Source organism: Neopsephotus bourkii, unplaced genomic scaffold (assembly GCF_033783945.1).
Source record: "Neopsephotus bourkii isolate Nb327-2 ecotype Australia unplaced genomic scaffold, CSIRO-AGI_Nbou_v1 NB_1792, whole genome shotgun sequence".
Lineage (NCBI taxonomy): Eukaryota > Metazoa > Chordata > Aves > Psittaciformes > Psittacidae > Neopsephotus > Neopsephotus bourkii.
In genome coordinates, this window is record NW_026902266.1 from 11,582,075 (window position 1) to 11,603,200 (window position 21,126).

The window sequence follows — 21,126 nt, forward strand, 5'->3', positions numbered from 1 at the left end:
GTCCCAGAGCTGGAGCATAAGTTTAATTAGCTTTCTGTCAGCGCTTCTGACAGTTAATGAACTGATGAAACTACTCTGACCTCCATTGATTAACCAGTAATTTCTTCTTTAATACATTCAAGGAACATGTGAAGTTAGCAGTCATATTTGGGATCAATCTGAGCCTTCTCTGCATGTGTAGGACCTCTGAGTGGGTGGCTTTCTGATCTGCGAGTCCTTTTTGAGTTCCATGTATTCAAAAATTCACAGAGCAGTGGTAGCACTCCCACAATGTGAAATGACACACAGAATGCATAATCTTGTAATATTAGAGTAAGGATTTGTAAACATTTTCTATTTGCACTGGTGGTTTTTTGTTTTTGTTTTTTGTTTATTTTATAAAATGCAGGTGTTGATCTCTGATATTTTTAACATTCACAATTTGTGGCCGACATTCACAATGTAAACTGAATATATGGTAATGACAATAAGGGAAAAAGATTGTTGGAACATAAAGTAATTATGTATGGCTAAATATGGTTCTTGGTGTTCACACTGAAGTCAGAAGAGTTGTTCTTGGTTATGGCAGTAATAAATTTGTTCTTGCATTTATTTGTCATTTCTGAAGATACCAAACTGTGGCATTGAATTAGGATGTATCTCTGGTGAAACAGAAAGGTTTCTGCAAAAAGAGTAAAAAGGAGCCTTGAGTTTGATGGCAAACCTCTGTTCTGGGTGATGGATCCCTGCAGGTTAGCTGTGCTGCCACTCGTAGAGTATATATCGTACTTAAGCAACTGACAGTGCTAGCAGCCTCAGTTAGGTTCTTCTCCAGGGCCAGGGTTAGAGCCTGTGGTTCATAATTCACAACAGTTCTTTGCTGTCTAGAAAATAATTGTGTGTCATTCACTAATAAACTGTGTATCTTACCCCTTTATCTGAATCCAACTGCTGTTATAATATTCTTCAGTAGAGGTCTTTGTTTTGTATTTCAGCCTTTTTTTTATACCATGGAGGATTGATGTGGTGGAAATTGCTTTTTAATTATGTTTTGCTTGCCTTTACAAGAGACCAGAAAAAATACAGTAAAAGATGTTAAGATTATAGGAGAAAGCATGTAGAAATTTAGAAATGTCTAACAGTTTATTTTTAGTCACTAAAGGTCGATTTGACCAATTATAGCATGAAATCAGTGTTTCGATGCAATGGTAAGATACTGAAAAAGGTGAGGGCTGGTGATGAAGAAAGAAATCCATGTATGGTGTATTGAAGCATTTGATCAAAGCATCCCCAGGATCTGGATATCATTTCTGATCCTGCTACAGATTTCTAGTGTAAAACTGGAAAATATTATCATACAGGTGTATATGGGAATATAAAGAAGTAAGACTTTAGAGAGCCTTAGTTCTGCTATTTTTTTATTTCCGAGCTTACAGCTGTCAAATTGCTTTATGTAGCACTTGGGTCCTCTAAAAAACTTTGTCTGAGCTAGTCAGTTTTTCAGCTACATTAGTTGTTTTTTGCACTGGGATCCAGGAGGCTGTAATGCATGTTAATTACCAGTTGAAGTGCTTTTAAGCAGAATTTTAATTGTAGGTGCTAATTTTGATTTTTTCAAATATTTGTTAATCAAACTAACTATGTTACTGTGCTGACATATTTGATCTTCTTTTGGGATCCAGCTTTGTCAAACATGGGAATGCAGTTTCCTGAAATTCCTTAATGAAAGTTTCAGCATTGTGGGGTTATGTGTTATTTGCTATTCTGCTGTCCTGGTTTTGTTTTTGTTTTTGTTTGTTGTTTTTACAAGTTTTATAAAATTACAACAGTTTTGTACATTGTTTAGAAGTGTATTAAAGAATAAAAGTGATATTTCTTTTCAAATGAAACAAATGGGTATTATTTTGAACTGCCTAGTGCTGTCTGCACAAGGAGTGTGAACAATCACAAGGTTGCTGAATGTCTGGAGTAGCATTTTTTCTGACTTTTCCAGTTCTTTCTTCCTGTACATTCTAGATTGCACTTTACAACCATAAGTTTTCTTCCATGACTTATTACTCACTTCATTCCATTTCATGTTAATCATCCTCTAAGCAGCAGTGTCGTTCTGTTTTGTTTAGTTTGGAGGTTTCTTTTCCCCCCTCTCCAAGGAGTTTCTGCTACTGTCACTGCAGATCTTTTCCTTTGTCCAGTGGCATAGTTATTCTTTAAATGGCAAATTCCTGCTATTTTCCAGCTGTTGTTTGCCACAAGCTCCACTGTATGGGGTCTCTTCATGCTGTCCTCAAGCTGCCAGAGTTCCCAGGTGCCCCAAACCCACTTTGTGCTCCATGGCAGCATGCCTTCTACTGTCTATGCTTTCCATCTGCCTAAATTCCACCTGGTCTTAGTTGTTCAATTCCTAATTTTCAGCAGAGAATCTTGTTTCCAGTTGCTAGATTGAGCTGAAAAATGTATGAAAAATACAAGAGGTCCTCTGTAGATAGGCAACTTGATGAAGTCTTCATGAAAGATCCATAATATTTAGCCAAAATCTCTTCTTTACCTTCCTCCCCGCCCCTGCCCGGTTTCTGAGTGTTGAAAATTTAAAGCATACTTGAGTTCACAGTTTTTTCTATTCAGAGAATTTGGGGGTCTTGGTGGGTTTTTTAAATACGAATTGCACCTATGTACTAGGCTGGATGGCCTATCAATGTTGTACTTGGAGTTTACATCACTTGTGCAGCTTTTGTCAAAAAGCATAGTAAAGTCTGCAGTGTGCATCATGAACTGCTTTTGTTTTGTAACTAATAAGTGTGAGACTTGTTTCAGCATCACTTCTTGCGACTGGCTATTGCTTCCACTGTTTTCAGAGTTTTTTTTTCAGTCCAATCGTGTTCTGTCTCGGGCTGATTTTATTTTTTTTATGGGGAGTATCTTAACCATCTTATAAGATAGTAAGATTTTCTTTGCATGAATACCATAGGAGTGTTTTGGTGACTAATCATTTCAGGAAGCAGTGTGCATTATTGTCCTTGTGAAAGTCTTCCAGAATATGGTCATTAATGTGCCTTTGAAAATTGCAGCTTGTGTATCAGCTGTGAAGATTTGCAAGACTTCACAAAATCAGTTCTCAAATTTTCACTTCAATGGGCACCTCATGACTAAGCCTGTACTTGCTTCTTTTCTGTAGGACAGCTCTTGAGATTAAGTAGCATACACGTGAACAAATCTTGTTAAGCAGCCATCCAAGGTCCTACCCTTGGACTCATGTATTTTCCTAAAAATGGATGCTTTCAGATGCTTTTTGACTAATGAGGTGCACTATTTGAAAGGTAAAGGAAATCTTTCTCTCCCAGGTTCCTGCTGACAAAATTCCTGGCAGACAGGAGGTTTAAAGAAAAAGCTTAGTGAGGCAGATGCACAGAAATAAATGCAGTGAGGTGGATTAGGGAAAGAAGATGGTGAGATATGGATTGGAAAAAGGATGAAGGCAAATCTGCTGGAAGCTGAGGAGAAAGCAGTGTATAAGCCAGTTAGGAGAAAAGAAAGGGAAGAGAGTGACTAAAGGTGAGGTAAGGGAAGAGACTTGAATTTGGTAAAAACAGATTGGTTTCAAAAAAGCAAGGTAAATGAACAAAAGTATGATAGGAGGCTAGATTTGCAGGATGGATGATGTACCAACAGCATGGTGATACTGTTTTAAATTTATGCAATATCAAAATGATTACATACCACAGAACACTTCAGGTTGGAAGGGACCTTCAGAAATTAACTAGTTCAGCCCTGATCAGTGCAGGTCTGATGAGACCAGGCTGCCCAGGGCTGTGTCAAGTTGAGTCTTGAACACCTGCGAGGACGAAGAGTCCATAACCTTTCTTGGCAACCCATTCCTATGTCTGACCACACATACAGGAAAAAAGGTAATGCTGTGGCAGCAACATCTCTGCGGTAGAGACATTTCTCTAAAACATAGGCCAACTTTATGGCTCCTTTGGTTCTTTCTCCCTCCCTTTTCCTCAGAGCTCGCAGCCCTGTCTGGTTAGCCTGTCTTCTCCAGTGGAGAGGAAGAGGCCGAAAGTGAGCAGCACATCCGCTTTTGGCTGAGGGTGTTCATCTGTGCACAGCAGAATGGCAGAGCAAACCTACTGCATCACCAAAGAGTGAATGAAAGCTGTGGTTTTGCTGTTTGGGAGTGCTACAGTCTCCATTACAGGGGGTGTGTGCTTCTAAGATGGGTCTGAACATGAACTGTCTTGAGACAAAGAGGCAAGAAGGTGATAGCAAATGGTATGATGGACATATAGAGCAGACTACCAGTAAGACGAGACTTGGGGACTAGTTGCAGGAGTTGGTTTAAACATGGGAGTATTCTAGATGATTTTGACAAGAAAGATGGGATTGTATTTGAGAAAAGGGATGTGCTGGAAATTTGGTTCCATAAGACCAGCTAAAGAAGGAAACTGGTACTTCAAGGAGAAGGGATGGAGCTGGGGATAAAAGGCTAGTGGAAGGACAGAGGATTGAGAAGAGGGTATATTGGAAGGCATAATTTTAAGGGTGTTGGAACTTGGAGAAAACAGTAACAGTCTGTGTAAGTCACATCATGTGGTTGTCCAGATCATCTGGAATAGATGAAAGTATTCTGCTGTGTGCAGCAGCAGTTTACTCTTGATTTTGTTTTTTGTTTTTTACTGTGTGATAACTATTAATCAGCCACGCTACAGTAACAAACACTGTAAAATCATTTAAACTGATACTTTTTGCTCCTTTAGCCCTTGAATTTATCTTTCATTAGATTTCTTTTTCTTCCAAAATAGCCATTGACCCTTTAAGTGAATGGCTGTACTCTGACTCTTTCAGGACTTCACAGTTGTCCTTTGAAAGGCTTCCTCTCTGCTTTCCCAAAGTTGAGAGAAGAGACATAAGCCCTGGAGGAAGGATATTATTCTATTTTAAAGGTTGATAGTATATTAAAGATGCTTGGTGCTTCTTGAAAGGTACTTCACACAAGAGGGAATACTCTAAAGCAGACCTGAAAGGCTTTTGAGATGCAGTCCCTGCTGTTAACTGTAGCCTTTTTTCAATGTGTGAAATGGTCTACCTGCTTTGCAGCCTACTTCCATCAGGTGTCCTGAAAACTGAATGGAAAACACTGACAACACAGAACACTTCGCAGTTAAGACTGAGCCTCTCGGCACCATTAGCAGCTGATATGGTAATGACTTAATTTGACTTGCTAGCTACAAGCTGGCAGTACCTCCTAAGCAGCAGTCCCTGCAAACTGGTCTGGAATAAAACTTCTTTTTGTTGGTGCTAGTTTATTTTTTTAACTGCATCCATTTTTTCATTTTATTTGCTGCACAGTACATGAGTGCTGAGCGTACGGCCACTTCAGTGCTTGTTTAAGCTGATCCTGTAGCTGCAGCATGTTGTCCCATTTTTGGTTTATGAGTAAAGTGTGTCCTAAGTAAGCATTTTGTCCCCATTTTGAGATTGGGGGGATAAATGAGTAATAGGGAAAGAACCTACTTGTCCAAAGTCACTAATGTGGAGATGGCAGAGGAATGGGTTGCACTCAAGATCTCTTAAGTCTTGTACAATTCCTTGTCCCTTATATTATAGTATCTTTAAAATAAGTAGCTGTTTAATTTTCTTAAGAAATCTAGTATAAATGCAGTTTAGTCCGGATGGGTTCTCTGCTCTGGCTCTTTTTCTGTTGTGTTACATCTCTTTTAGAGACCTCATTTTCTATGAAAGCTGCTTGGCTTTTATAACCAAATGGTTTCTGGGAACAAGAATTTCCTATCTTCCTTTGGATCTCTCCTCTTTTGAGTTATATTTTGGTTTCTGTCTTAACTGTATCTTCTTTTTAATGCTTAGAGTTGTTTAAGGTTCCCATTTTTTATTGAAAGTCTGTATTTTAGTTAATGTTTCAGATATTATGTAGGATTTTAATCTTACAAGGCATATTTCTTAGTGAATTGGTAGGTGATTATTAGGTAGCATTTTTTCTCATATGATTTTCAGTGTAGTATGTGGAAAAAACTTGCTTTTTTTCCACAGGAGCCTTAAAACCTTCCTAAAGGTTTTCTTTAATAGACCATATCTGTTCCATTAATTGGTCTTTTAACAGTTAACTAAATTGTCAATAATATTCTCATACATGCCAAGTTGATTTAGACTACGGGTCAGTTTCAGGAGGTAATGTGGGTACTTGGTATAGCATCACAGTAGAAGTTGGCAGTGACCCATCTGCTTTGTGCACAGCAGTCATGTTAAAGCACTTCAGCCAGCAAAAGCAGCAGAGCTACAGCAACTGGGTGTGGGTCCACTTTTTCTGTGCTAAGAAACGTATAGGTGCCTGCCTCTCTAGGAGATCATTTGGTTCAGTCATTTGGATGTATTTGGAAATATTGCTCGGGTATAATCCACAACTACTAAGTACCAGACGTTTTAAATAATGCAGGCATGGTGGAGTACCTGAATGGTCTAATTCTGCTTTCATTATTCTTTAGTTTTGATGTAAGCATGAGTTTCTTGGTGGTCTTTGAGATCATTGAGTTCCTTGTTCAAGGTCAGATTTATGGATTCTAGAGGGAAAAGCATTTTTTCTTTTTAGAAATGTAAGTGAATTAAAAAATGAGATTATTCTTCTCAGCCTTGAATTATAAAAAAGCAGGTCATAGAACCATACTAAGATTAAAAGCTTTGGTTGTTTATCCGTAACCTTTTTTAACTGCTTCTTATTGTAACAAAAGAGTCTTGACTATGAAGGGACTGTGGTGGGAGTAAAGTTGCCTTAATGCTGTGTAGCCTAGATTGCAATTCCATATGATTTCTCTCCCTTCCCTACATCTAATGTTACGTTAACTCAAGGACCAGCATTTTTGTTGTTTTTTAGGGGGATTTTCTGTGTTAGTTGTGTGTCCTCTCCTCCCCTCTTTGCCCATGGTGTAAGCCAACATCTGAGTTAGTAAAATACAATTTTACATATTTCCTTTATAGCTTCTTAATCTAATAATACCAAAAATTAGTAGCAGCCTTTCAGGTTCAGTAGACTTTTTAATCTCCCATATGGAAACACACGTGGGTATCCAAAGGGCTGGCTGTATCTGGTTCTATGAGATGCATGTAGTCACTCACTAATCCTGTTGCTGTATTAATACATTCTGTCATGAAATACTTTATTATAATTTTCAAGGAGGGATTTTTTTCTTTTTTTTTTTTAACCTAGAAACCTTTTTGGGAAGTTTAGATAAATAATTGGATCATTCACTCAGATTTACTAATAGTGTATTTCCCAGCATTTGATAGATTTTAAACTTCTTACTGGCACCAGGGAAATGTTTAATTTATTTAGTTAAAGGCATGCCGTTGTCATGGATGACCATGGGTGATTTGTCAGCTTTATTTTAATTCTGGGGACAAAAAGATATCATTACCTGTACCATCATTACCATCATTACCACCATTATTCTTTATACATTGCTTTAATAATTAATATTTAACTGAAATCTAGATGTGGTTGATGCACTTCAATTTAATAACTACTACCTGAAGTTCTTAACAGCTCAGTTAGTTGAGGTAGTAATATTAACCTATTTCAGATCACGTTTTTTTTTCCTGCTGAAGTGTTTTTCAGTTAAGTTGGTCATACACTGTATCTTGTTTATGTGGAATGCAACATCAAATATTTGTAGCAGCTGTTTAAACATCTAATTAAACTTGAATTGTCTTTTACTTCTGGTTCTGTATTTAAATTTTCTGTCTGTGTTTTGTGAATACTTTTTTTCTAGGTAGACAATGTTATTAGCTCAGATAAATCGAGACTCTCAGGGCATGACTGAATTTTCTGGAGGAGGAATGGAGGCCCAGCATGTGACTCTTTGTCTAACAGAAGCTGTAGCTGTGCAAGGTGAATCTCCAGGTTAAAAATCTTTCTATATTTTGTTTTTTTTTTTTCCTGTTTGAAATTTAGATAAAACTCTAAAACCCACATAGTGTATTCTAAAGGAAAAATATAACAAATTATTCTTAGTTAACTGAGTTCACGAATTCTGAAATGAAATGGTATCTTAAGGTAATAGGAGTATAAATGTGCCAAAATAGGAAGTACAGAATCTGACTTTATTCTCACTATAGTTTTACTGTTTTATCCTTTGTAACTTATTTTTGTATCTAAGAATGTATTAAACAAGTTGAGTTTTAAAATAGGTTGGTGATCTAGGGTTGGTTTAAACTCGATGTTTTCTGACAGCTTCATTATGATTTTACATGATTTAAAACTTTTTCCTAAATCTGTGTTTTACTCTACATAGATTTGTGTTATTAAATGACAGGTAGTAGTGTGCAAAAGGAAGTTATCAATTCAAGTATATATGTTGTTACTGTACTGTTGACATACATGGCCTAATTATTATTTCTCCTAGAACCTCAGCTTTGTAGTTATTTATTCAGTGTCATTATTCATTCAGTGTCCTTTTTTAGTTAAGGAAAGTAACATCGTAGCTGTCATCTTTACAGAGCAAAATCTTCAACATAGGACCCTAGTGTATGTTTAAAGTTAAAAAAAATATAAAGCAAGTAAGACCTATTTCCTATTATTATTTTTTAAATAATTATGCTTTAAGGGGATGCAGTCATTTCTAGAGGTGGTTGTGATATTTAGAGCTTGATGTTGGTAATAGTGAATATTTACTTTTTTCCTTGCTAGATGGTGACAACTTAGAAAACATGGAAGGTGTAAGTTTGCAAGCAGTTACCCTTGCTGATGGCTCCACTGCTTACATACAGCACAATTCTAAAGGTAGGTAAATGACTAGAAGCTGATTGGTATTCAAATCAGATTTCCCTTTTTACCATTTTTGGATCGTAAACCCCTTTGGATTGTGAAGTCAGGCAAAATGTTTATGTAGTTCCAGCTGGTATTACAGTAATACTATAAAATAAGTATTTATTTCTGCTATTAGTAAGATGCAGTATCAAATGTGGAACGAAAGTCAAACCAAAGTGAGAGATGATCTTTATGCTTAAAACCCAAATATCAGCATTCTACCTACTAGACAGGACATCAGGCCTTTTCCTATTATTTATCCCAGAATTTTAAAACCTGTGTGTAATTATATTGTACTTAGTCTTTACCTAACATTATTTTTGGTGATATTTTATTGATATTTTAATCCAGAAAGTATCAACTCTGATGGGTCATAGAGAATATTTTTTAAGAATTCTAATTGTGTTTCAGATGGGAAATTAATGGATGGACAAGTGATTCAATTAGAAGATGGTTCTGCTGCTTACGTTCAACATGTACCCATGCCTAAAAGCAGTAAGTGTGGTAATAAAAGAAATAGGTTCTAAAATATATTTAGTGGTAAATGCTCCATCCCTGGCAGTGTCAAGGCCAGGATGGACAGAGCCTTGGGTGACATAGTCTAGGGTGAGGTGTCCCTGGCCATGGCAGGGGGGCTGGAGCTTGATGATCTTAAGGTCCTTTCCAGCCCAAACCATTCTGTGATTCTATGAATAGTGTATTACTGATAAATATTAAGTAATTAATGGTCATTATAATAGCTTGGTTTTTTACTTTAATGGCAACAGTTGTGAAGAGATCCTAGTAATCCTAGGTATTTAGTGTTTAATCTTTCCAACTAATGGATTTTTCAAATTGTTGTTGAAGCATTGTAATTCTTTCTTCCAAACAGGAGACAGCTTGCGTCTGGAAGATGGACAAGCAGTTCAGCTGGAGGATGGAACTACAGCATTTATTCATCACACCTCAAAAGGTAATTATTTTTTTTAAGTGTGATTTATTACATCAGAGTTAAACAGAACTTCAGCAGTATAAAATCTAATAGTGTTAGTAGACTATGATGTCATTTAGTGTGATTCCTGATGAACCCTGATGATTTCTTGTTGCTTTTACTTTGTGACATCTACAAATTGTTGAAATGGAACCAGTTCAGTTCCTTATTTGAGCTTCATATAACAGTTACAGAATCAAACCTGGTGTATTTCACCTTTTTTAGCCCAGAATCTCATTAAACTAAGTATATGCCATGTTAGTAGAGAATGTAAGCCCTTAAACAGACTTCAGCAGTAATTGCATGTGAAAATGAGAAGAGAAAGCAGGTAAGTATCAATCAATCCCTCTTAAGCTAAAAATCACAGAGATTGACTTACATTTTAAAGAGCATGCTATTGATGATTTTGCTGTTAGGTAGCAGAGCAGAAAAAATTGCAGCTGACAGTCAAGAATGCAGCTGTCTTTAAATAGTAACCCAGATTTCTGCAGAAAATGGTTAAACTAGTCTTGGAACTAGTACTACTTCTCTACAGAAAGCAGATATCTTAAGTCTATTTAAACTCTTGTGGCAAGTATTACATTCTACAATCAGCAATACTAGGAGGAGAGGGTATGATAAAGAATTTCTTCCTTAAAAGTCTTTCTGTATTTTGGGTGTTTCTTTTGCATATTTGCATGATTGTGTGTTTAAAATGATCAGATCTATGAATTCTAAAATCTGATGTATTATTTTCATTTTATTATGGGTGGGTACGAATGGAAAGCATATTTGGGTTCCTGGTTTCCTTTGTAAATAAAGGTAGACCAATATAAAATTAGCTTTGCACTTTTATAAAAGCTGTGGGAGGTGTTGTCTTGAAAAAGTTTCATCAGTGCTATTCATAGTAATATTTTAGGTGTTTGTTTCACATCTATAGTGGTTATATATTTCACACATACATAGGACTTTCAGAGACATTTCCTAAGCAGCAGTATTCTTGTGTAACATGCAGACATTGCTATTCATTTTCTTCCATAACAGTTTATAATATTATTTTTCAGACAGTTACGACCAGAGTGCATTACAAGCAGTCCAGCTGGAGGATGGAACTACGGCCTACATTCACCACACAGTGCAAATGCCACAGTCAGATACCATTTTAGCCATTCAAGCTGATGGCACAGTGGCAGGTCTTCATACAGGAGATGCTGCCATTGACCCAGATACCATCAGTGCTTTGGAGCAATATGCAGCCAAGGTATATTGAAAAACGTTTTCTCGGTCCATAAAGTTTTAATGTAGCATCATAAGATCCTTGGCAGCAAAAGCCAATTGTGATCTAAGAATTAAAATTATAATTAAGAAATAATTTTCTCTGAAATACAGCATTGGAAAGGCGTCTCTTCAGAGGACAGTGTTCAGAAAGAAGGACAAAGTTAAATTATTCTTGTTCAGGCACTATTGCTGGATTTTGATTCTTTTTTTTCCCCTTGCATTGGGAAGAACAGGGCCTGGTGTACTGGGCAAGGACAGTGCATGATATGAAGTGTAAACCAGACAATTAAGTTATTGAGTTTGGAAAAAAATCCTTTGATCCATACTTTCAATAGTAAAATGTAGCATGATGCTCAGAATTCATGTTGTCCCCTTTACTGCACTTCTCTGAAGCATGATGCAAGTATAATAATGGGTGGCGCAACTTCCATGTCTTTATAGGTTAGCAGTGTCCAAGTTGTTGGATGATCACCAGCTGTATTGCTGTGGAAAAAAACAAGTATAATATATTTTAAAATCTGTCTTCTGGTGTCATTGAGAATTGTCAGGTTTTGGAGAAGGCCAGTTAGGATAATTAAATAGCTTATATTCTATTCTTTCTGTTACGTTTCTGTCTGGTATAATAGAGAGGTCCTAAGAGAGCCAGTCAGGTTGTGTTGTGTTTGGCTATGCCTTAACATTTCATAAAATAAAAGGTAATTTGAGGTTAGTTGAGCAGTAGTGACAAGCTTTTACACCTTCCCTAGCTACTATTTAATTTAGGTTTAAATCAGTCATAACTTTGTCTTGCTTAACAAGGAGCTATAATAATCATAAATTGGTGTAAGTTTCTGTTTTGTGAAGGTGAAGAAGAAGAAATGCAAATTTGTTTTTCTTATTTATCTCAGCATGTGTTTTTTCAATTCTGTAATGTGAATTTTTAATTCTCGGGAGAACTGGCTACCCTGGATTTGGAGAAGGCTGAGGTTCTCAATGACTTCTTTGCCTCGGTCTTCATTGGCAAAGGCTCTGACTGCACCACCCAGGTCTTGGAAGGCAGATGCAGGGACTGTGAGAATGAAGACCTTGGGCCCACTGCAGGAGAGGATCTGGTTCCAGACCATCTTAAAAATCTGAATCTGCACAAGTCCACGGGACCTGATGAAATCCATCCGCGGGTCCTGAAGGAGCTGGCGAATGAAGTTGCTAAGCCACTGTCCATCATATTTGAGAAATCATGGCAGTCAGGTGAAGTTCCCGACGACTGGAAAAAGGGAAATAAAACCCCCATTTTCAGGAAGGGGAAAATGGGTGAGGCAGGGAATTACAGACCAGTCAGTCTCATCTGTGTGCCTGCCAAAATCTTAGAGCAAATTCTCCTGGAAGGCATGCTAAGGCACATGAAGAACAACAAGGTGCTTGGTGACAGCCAGCATGGCTTCACTAAGGGGAAATCCTGCCTGACCAATTTGGTGGCCTTCTATGATGGGGCAATGGAACTGATGAACAGGGATAGAGCAGTTGCTGTCATCTACCTGGACTTGTGTAAAGCGTTCGACACTGTTGCACACAACATCCTTGTCTCTAAATTGGAGAGACATCAATTTGATAGATGGACCACTCGGTGGATAAAGAACTGGCTGGATGGCCGCACACAAAGAGTTGTGGTCAATGGCTCAATGTCCAACTGTAGACCAGTAACGAGTGGTGTCCCTCAGGGATCAGTGTTGGGGCCGGTCTTGTTCAACATCTTTGTTGCTGACATGGACAGTGGGATTGAGTGCGCCCTCAGCAAGTTTGCCGATGACACCAAGCTGTGTGGTTCGGTTGCTGGAGGGAAGGAATGCCATCCAGAGGGACCTTGACACGCTTGTGAGGTGGGCTGATGCCAACCTCATGAAGTTTAACCATGCCAAGTGCAAGGTCCTACACCTGGGTCAGAGTAATCCCAGACACAGCTACAGGTTGGGCAGAGAAGAGATTCAGAGCAGCGCTGAGGAGAAGGACTTGGGGGTGCTGGTCAATGAGAAAATGAACATGAGCCAGCTTCAGTGCACTTGCAGCCCAGAAAGCCAACTGTATCCTGGGCTGCATCAAAAGGAGTGTGACCAGCAGGTCGAAGGAGGTGATCCTGCCCCTTTACTCTGCTCTCGTGAGACCTCACTTGGAGTATTGTGTGCAATTCTGGTTTCCTCAACATAAAAAGGACATGGAACTGTTGGAACAAGTCCAGAGGAGGGCCACGAGGATGATCAGGGGACTGGAGCACCTCCCATATGAAGACAGGCTGAGAAAGTTGGGGCTGTTCAGCCTGGAGAAGAGAAGGCTGCGTGGAGACCTCATAGCAGCCTTCCAGTATCTGAAGGGGGCCTATAGGGATGCTGGGGAGGGACTCTTCATTAGGGACTGTAGTGATAGGACAAGGGGTAACGGGTTAAAACTTAAACAGGGGAAGTTTAGATTGGATATAAGGAGGAAATTCTTTCCTGTTAGGGTGGTGAGGCACTGGAATGGGTTGCCCAGGGAAGTTGTGAATACTCCATCCCTGGCAGTGTTCAAGGCCAGGTTAGACAGAGCCTTGGGTGACATGGTTTAGTGTGAGGTGTTCCTGCCTTTGGCAGGGGGGTTGGAACTTGTTGATCTTAGGTCCTTTCCAACCCTAACTATTCTGTGATTCTATTCTGTGATTCTATGATTCTAATTTATTTTCCATAGCGTACCTGTGTGTGTTTTGGAAAAAAATCTGTTTGTGTTCTTTAAGCTTTCATCTCAGAACATTGTTCTGAAATCTGCTGCTAGAACCTCTTAGGGAAAGTCAGTAGAAATGGGTTTCCAAGTGTTACACCTGTTTTAAGTACAAAAGCAAATAACGGCTCAATTGTCACAACCCTATATTTCTTTTGAAAGGAGAAATATGGTTTTGTGATTCTGCTCCATGTCCATGTATGTTTCATAGTGAGGCAATGTACACTTTTCATAGCAGCTGCTATAGGAACATTGAAAAAGGTACAGAAAGGGGCAATAATGACAACCAAACAAATGAAATACATGAGGTAAGTATATGGTAGAATATTATAAAATTCTAAGTAGCACAGAGAAGGCTAATGACTTGTCATTGTCTTTATCACCAGTGTAAGAACTGGGAAACATCAGAGGAAGCTCTCAGGTAACAGGTTCAATAAAAATAGGGGAAGAGCACAAAGTTAGACCATTGCACTGCTTGTGGGATATTGTGGATAGTAAAATGTCCCTGTATTCAGAGGGATAAATTCATAAAAGAAATATGTATCCAGGGCTATTAGGTAGAAACATTTGACTTCTAGTTCAGGAAGTTCCTAAGCCACAAGTTGCTTGGAGGTTGGAAGAGTATTTTTGCCAATATATCGCTATATGCTTGATCTGTTCTTTAGTCTTCTCTAGCTTTTGCTACTGGCTGTTGTTGGAAACAAAATGGTGCACTAGATTGACCTTTAGTTTGACTTGGTATAGGTGCTGTTATGTTCTTAATTGAAGGCAGACTAAATCTTTCTTTAGAATCTAAGATAGGCATTTAGGAGAAACTCAAAGATCTTTCTTGGAATCCTTCCAGTGTTTCCCAGTACTGTAAAAAAGAAGTTTAAAATTTGGTGTCTTGGATTTTTTAACTTCAGAGATTTTCTCTTCAAAACTTAAAAGGGTGAAGAAAATTTTAAACGCAGATTCGGAGAATGGTGGTTCTTCTCTGCTTTCCTACATAACAGGCAGAAATAGTGAAGGTCAGTAGGCTGCCCAAGATCGGTGTTAAGACTCTGTAAGAGAGTTCATGCAAAGAGATCCAGGAGGAATGCGTAGAAGATCACTGGAAGTGGTGAAACATACATTTTTCATTGTCCCTTGCTTCTCCTTTAGGCATAGTAATGCTTTTCCACATCTTGCAGAGTACATGTACTCTTGTGGGGACTTAACTAGAGTCCTCTTAATTTTGGGCTAAGTCATTGCGACCTTCCTCCCAAAGCAACCAAGGAAAGACATCATTGCTCTCAGCATGAAGTCAGAAGGCATGTGATGTAATTGCGAAGAGTTACAACACATACTTTTCTTCCATAAGCTGTTTCTTGCAATATCCCAGCTGCTGGCAAAGTACAGTTCCTGTGATTTGTGTATATCTACACATGTGCATGCATATCCCATTTGGATCATTTGTTTTAAGTGGCATTGATTAACTTTTAATTTCATGTCAGCAGTTTCTTTCTCAACAAACAACAGGAAGTTCAGGGTAAACTGATTCAAGTCTCCTGTCTGTGAAGGCTCTTTCCCCTCCCTTCAAAAATTCTTCAGGAGAAGGCAACAAAATGGAGGGGCCTTGTTTTGTTTATTTAAAACAAAACCGGAACACCTGAGAATTACCTGCTTGCAGACTGTCTTTGCAGTCTCCCTAATGTAAACTTTCTTCTGCATGGGCACTTGTTAGTGTTTTAGCTAAAAGTTGTCAAAAGTATATAATTCACAATGGTCTAATTTAGACAGATAGCACAGTATGAAAACCTCTTATGGGACAAGTTCATCTTCAGTCTTCAAGAGAAATGTTGGTAGCTGTTGCTTTGAGCAAGATACTTTACACAACCATTAACATCTGCAGGAGCCTGCTATGACCTTCTTAGTGGAAGGGCTTAAGTGTACAAGCGTAACAGAGGCAGTGTTCCTTCCAAACTACTTTAGAGTAAAATAAAATCACTTAGACTAGATTTAGGTTCATCAGTCTCAGGCTTGAGTGTCATGGATTCAGAGTATTGTGAATGCCTCTTCTCAATACAGAGACAATTAAGGAAACTACATAAAATATATTTTAGTTTTTTCTACAGTGGCCAGTAAGTCACTGTTCTTTGAGTTAATGGTTGTGAGAGAGTTTGTGAGGGTTTGGGTTTTTTTTAAACTGTGTAGTTGTATTTTTTGTTTAAATAAAAGTTTCCAATTAAGATCTAATATTCTTTCAGATATTTTAAACTCCTTGGAAAGCAGCAATACTTTTTTCCTCCTGTTTTTTTAAAATAAACCTAGGGAGCAATACACAGGTTTTGCTTAGCTGTTGTAGTTTGACTAATTTGAGTAGCTGTTGTAATTTCAAATTGAGATGTAACACACTGTCTTATGTATTTCGATTACAAAGGAGTTGTGCTGTTCGAAACAAGTAAATTCTGCTTAACAGTGTAGCGATCTATCTGTATTACAAAAGTAAACATTTTATTTTTTTGTCAGAATGAAGTATTGTAAAATTAAGTAATACTTTTTTCAGTCTATTAATTTAACGTACTTTGTTCTTGCAGTTTTTCCTACCTGGTTTTAAGACAACTTTGAGATACTCATTTGACATATTGTATAATGCAGGTGCTACAAGTGGTAATTTCCATGTAAGCTAATGTAAGCTTACCTGTGAGCTAATGTATGCTAATGTAGGATAACCATGTTTTCCAGAGGGAGCTAGAGAGCTATGAAACAATAAACAGTCAGGAACTGTCTGTACCCCTCTGTTTTTCAGATGAATAGAAGTAATCTGTAAATGTTGTTTTCCATTTCAATTTTGTTTTTCAGGTGTCTATTGATGGAAATGATGGTGTTAGTGGCACAGGAATGATAGGTGAAAATGAACAAGATAAAAAAATGCAGGTATGTAGCCCGGTACCTGTATTTCTTCTGTCGTCTTTGCCCAGCAATGTGCATGATAGTCCTGTGTGGCCATGAAGTAGGGTCTGCTGCTACCTTTCAGGCATTTTAGATCTCAAACCTATACAGATAGGTCATATGTCTCACTTTGTACAAGATCCTTTCACAGGATTTTAAAAAGATCTTATAATGATTACTGTTTTCTGGGGGTTTCTGTTAAAAGGTAATTAAAAGTCATGTTGGACTTATTTTTCAACCTGACCTGAATATTTTATCAGTGTAAGCATTTCAGAAGTTCTTTTCCAGAGAATGAACTGACTCTTTATACTCTTTAAAGCAGAACAAAGCTGACTCAATTAATAAAGTATTTTCTTCTCAAGAGAGACAATTCAAGGCACATGTCTGGAGCTGTTCTCTCTTTTGTGATGTTTTTTTTATTCCATGTGCCCAGTTAAAGCCCCTGACTTTTATTGCAGATTTTGTAAGTTATCAGTAGGTAAGAATGTTGCTCCTAGTGAATGCTTAAAGCAGCAGAAAAATACTTCCATTTCTTTGTGTTCATGTTGTTAATACGTAGAAGTATAAAAAACCTTTTTAATGTAGAAACATTACCTTAAAAGTTTAAAGGGCAATGGAAAATGCAGGTGCAACTTCTTAAGATTTTATTTCATTTATCTCTGTTTTATAAAATTATGTAAGGAGAATTGTATTTGTTATCATAACATATTTTATTAAAGGAAATGACAAGGAAAAACATATTCTGGGCTTCAAAGAATTATGACCAATAACAAAATAATAATAAAACTCTATTCCCTGACATGCTTAAATTACAATCAGAAAGGGAAAAGTAATTTCATTTTTTTCCCTTTTTGTCTGATTTAAGAGATAATGAACTAGACAAAGAGGAAAAATATCTTCCAAGGTAAAATACAGTATCTGTGAAAGGAAGAATTATATGCTTACTTCTGACAGTTACCTCAGAAGTGTCTATTCTTAATTTTTATTTTAAAGCTAGGTCCCATAGTATTTAAAGATACAGACACCCTACTGTTGCCTGTGTGCCATGACAGTGAAAGGAGAGAATAGTTAATATGTGTTATTTATGGTATTGAAATATATTCCTGAAATCAAGAAGTTTAGAGGTTTTGCACACTTGTGTGTTGGAATAGGGATACAACTCCAACAAAATGCAAATTTCAAGGATGAGTAAGATAAGATCTTGATTTATTTTACCTGGAAGTAAGAGTCAATTAAGCTAAATTATCTGTAACTGTTATCAAGTTACATGTTGGTTTCAGGCTTAGCCCCAAATCATAGTTAATCTGGAGGTGGCTTTATCTTATTCATGTATGGCAACATAGATGCCACATGGAAATGTGCCAATCTTATGAAGCATAATATGTTCCAAACAAAACAAGGTCTAGTATTTCAAAAGGCATTGAGGCTGTCTCAAATTCTGACCAACTGAAGGGTCCCAAAACTATCAGTTATGTAGGGAAATATTAATCATGTTTATGTCTTGATTTAAGTAGGTACCTAGTTGTAACTCATTCTGAAAGAATATATTACTTTGGATAAAACAGTCTTACATTTAGATATGGTATTAAATAAGTGTATATTTATAAAGTTTTAAGTCCACAGGTAACACAAGAACAGAACAGATGTCATACTTTTAAGTAGTCGTTCAGACTTGCATGTGGTTAGATTTTTTTCCACCAAAGGAAAAAAGCATAAAACCTCTTTGTGATTTCTACATGTGAAAACAAAGACTGTATGCCCAAATGGATATCACACGCTATTACCTTTCCAACCTGCCATACCCATCTGTTCATAATAAAAGCAGAATTATGTGACTGAAGTTTGTGTGTATACAATATAAAAGTCGTACCTGAGATCTTTACCTTTGTTATTCTCCTATTACCTGTCTGAATTCAGGATGCATTTGTAATTTCTTTTAAAAGTGGAGGGGGAGGGGGGGTAAATTTTGTCTAGCTATATTTATTTTGAAGTACACAGCTCCTCACAATGTTTCACATTATTACAAAGGTGCTTTATTTGCTACATTCTTCTGACTTTGTGCCTTCTAACTTCTGATTTTTTTGTTTCTTTAGCGTATACTGTCTTCTAAGAATAGTAATTTTGATGCTGTATCTGTCCTTGCTGAATGATAATGCTGACTGATTTCTTATGAATCTTCAAATCATACCAGCTAATGTATTGTGAAGAAACGCAAAGTTTTTTAACACACAAATGCTCATAGTGTTCAGTTAATCTTTTCCTAAGAGTTCCATTTCTTTTATTTGTCCCTCCTCTTTGTATCAATCCTAAAATTATGTCTGGTTATTTTCTTACAGATATTAGCACATTGATTATAGAACTGTTGTAATTTTCTTTTAATCTTTGGCATACATCAGCTTTATATCAGATCTTAGTAACTATATGCATATTTTATATGATGAAACAACAAATACTAGCAGGTTTACTGATAGAAAAAACAAATCAGTGCTCAAGTGCAGGTTCTCCACCAAGCCTCCTCTTCACAGTCTTTAATGTATTAAAGTGACTTTTACGATTCATGATATCATAAGTTAAACAGTAGTATTAGTAATGGAGTTTTTGAGTCATGAGGTTGTTTGTCTCCATTTTTCCAGAGAAGCTTTTCTGAAGTGGTAGAGTTGTACATTTCAGTTGGTTAAAATTTTCACATTTGACTTTGCATCTTCAGTTTTAAGAACAGTCTGAAGGTAACAGTGCACATCCTCCCTGAAGAATCCATAGGAAGTTGTTCTCAATCAAATACCTGGTCTGTCTGAATGAGGAATCAGAAGTGTATCTGCAATTGCAGGGCTACACTTTTGTTAGGATGAGGGACATGTGGTGGGATAGTTAGGATAACTGAACTGAAGAGAGGAGGGGGAGATGTTCTTCATACGAGAACAGCAGGACTGCATAGGTCTCTGGTTTGGGATAAGTGATAAGCCAGTCAAGAGCTGATGGGTCAGGATTAGCTGGCAGAGCAGTGTGCGTGGCATTATGGTGCTGCCTGCTGCAGAGTGCCTGATCAGAAAGATGATGAGGCTTTCTTCAGAGAACTGTAAGAAGCCTCATGTTCACAGGCCCAGGTTTTCATGGGGGATTTTAACCAACTCAGTATCTGCTGGAAGAGCATCATAACAGGGCACGTAAAATCAAGGAGCTTTCTGGGATTCAGGGATGGCAACTGGTAACCTAAAGCAGGTTATTGAGCATTGGCAAGGTGAGACAGTGCTGGACCTCATACTTAATAAGAAGAATTAGTTGAGAGTATGAAGGCTGGGGGCAGCTTTCAGGAGTTTCCATCCTTACAAATACTCTGAACACACTTCTCCATAAGAAAAGGGGAGGTTTAAAAGGACAGATGTTTTAAAAAAGTCTGGATTAATTTGTGTAAAGTTGTATTAAAATGTTTACATTTGGGTTTCTGCCTCTTTCTTCAGTCTGCGTGAAGAAGCCTTTAAAAGGGGTTTGCACTGCAAAACTATTCTGTATGTTTTCCTGTTGTGTCATGCCAGAAAGAAGAGTAGAACCTAGCTCAAATTGCTCCAGTTAGTTTGATCAAAACACATGCATCACTGAAAAACAGCAAAATACTTTCCTTCTTTTTCAAAAAGTGTTTATTATAAGTGCATTTAATTATTGTTTGGCCTTTGCATGAACTTACCTTTGAAGGTGGTCTGATTTATGGTTAATCTCCCTTAGGAAGGGATCCTGTATCCAATGTAACTTAAGCTTCTTCTGTCTATTAATTTGGTCATCTTGCCACTGGGCTTATATTTCAAATTACTTCATCTTTGTTATTATTTTGCTAATTAATGCATGCATTTAAATTTGCTAGCTACAAGTAAGTATATTTTACAGCTTCTTTTCATCAGAAGTTATGCTTTTCATTTATTTATTGAGGACTAAGAAATACATGGTATAGCAGAGAGAGAGAGAAAAGAAAACCTGTCAGAATCAGCTGTGGCTTGATAACAAAATGAAATGTGTGACTCTTCTGATCTCTTGTATTTTGTTTTGTTTTAAACTTAAGATTGTCTTGCAAGGACATGGAACACGAGTGAATACAAAATCTCAGCCAAGTGGAGAGAAAGCCTTTCGCTGTGACTATGATGGCTGTGGCAAACTATACACAACAGCTCACCATCTTAAGGTGATGAGATGTAAAATGAGTGTTGTTACTTTGCAGGCATGATTATGTGGTTAAAAGTAATAGAAATTAACAGAGAGGTAGTCATAATTGTGCTGGTTTTATCAAATGTTCATTGGATTGATTTTTTGATATCCAATAATTGGTTGCCCCAGGTGCCTTGCTGATTTTGCTCAGTGTTTTGGACAGTTGCAGGTGTAGGATCATGTTAGGCTCCTGTACTGCCAGCACGTAAGAAATGTCTTGTTGAGATAATTTCTAAAAGCAGTGTCCCAGAAATTCTGAAATCCACTGTTCGCC

At 37.4% G+C, this 21,126-nt stretch overlaps 1 protein-coding gene across 6 annotated transcripts in view; it reads left to right on the forward strand.

Moving 5' to 3' along the window:
* The window catches only part of ZNF143 (zinc finger protein 143), a 41,474-nt gene that overhangs the window by 5,435 nt on the left and 14,913 nt on the right, over positions 1-21,126 (forward strand). For 3 of the 6 annotated variants that reach the window (XM_061380445.1, XM_061380446.1, XM_061380452.1), the window contains exons 2-8: positions 7,758-7,888; positions 8,675-8,767; positions 9,206-9,289; positions 9,666-9,746; positions 10,808-11,004; positions 16,569-16,643; positions 20,710-20,829. In XM_061380445.1, the coding sequence (XP_061236429.1) occupies positions 7,765-7,888; positions 8,675-8,767; positions 9,206-9,289; positions 9,666-9,746; positions 10,808-11,004; positions 16,569-16,643; positions 20,710-20,829 (774 nt within the window). In that variant the 5' untranslated portion in view covers positions 7,758-7,764. The remainder of the gene's footprint in view (positions 1-7,757; positions 7,889-8,674; positions 8,768-9,205; positions 9,290-9,665; positions 9,747-10,807; positions 11,005-16,568; positions 16,644-20,709; positions 20,830-21,126) is intronic. The other 3 variants (XM_061380447.1, XM_061380448.1, XM_061380451.1) reach the window with 3 other exon arrangements.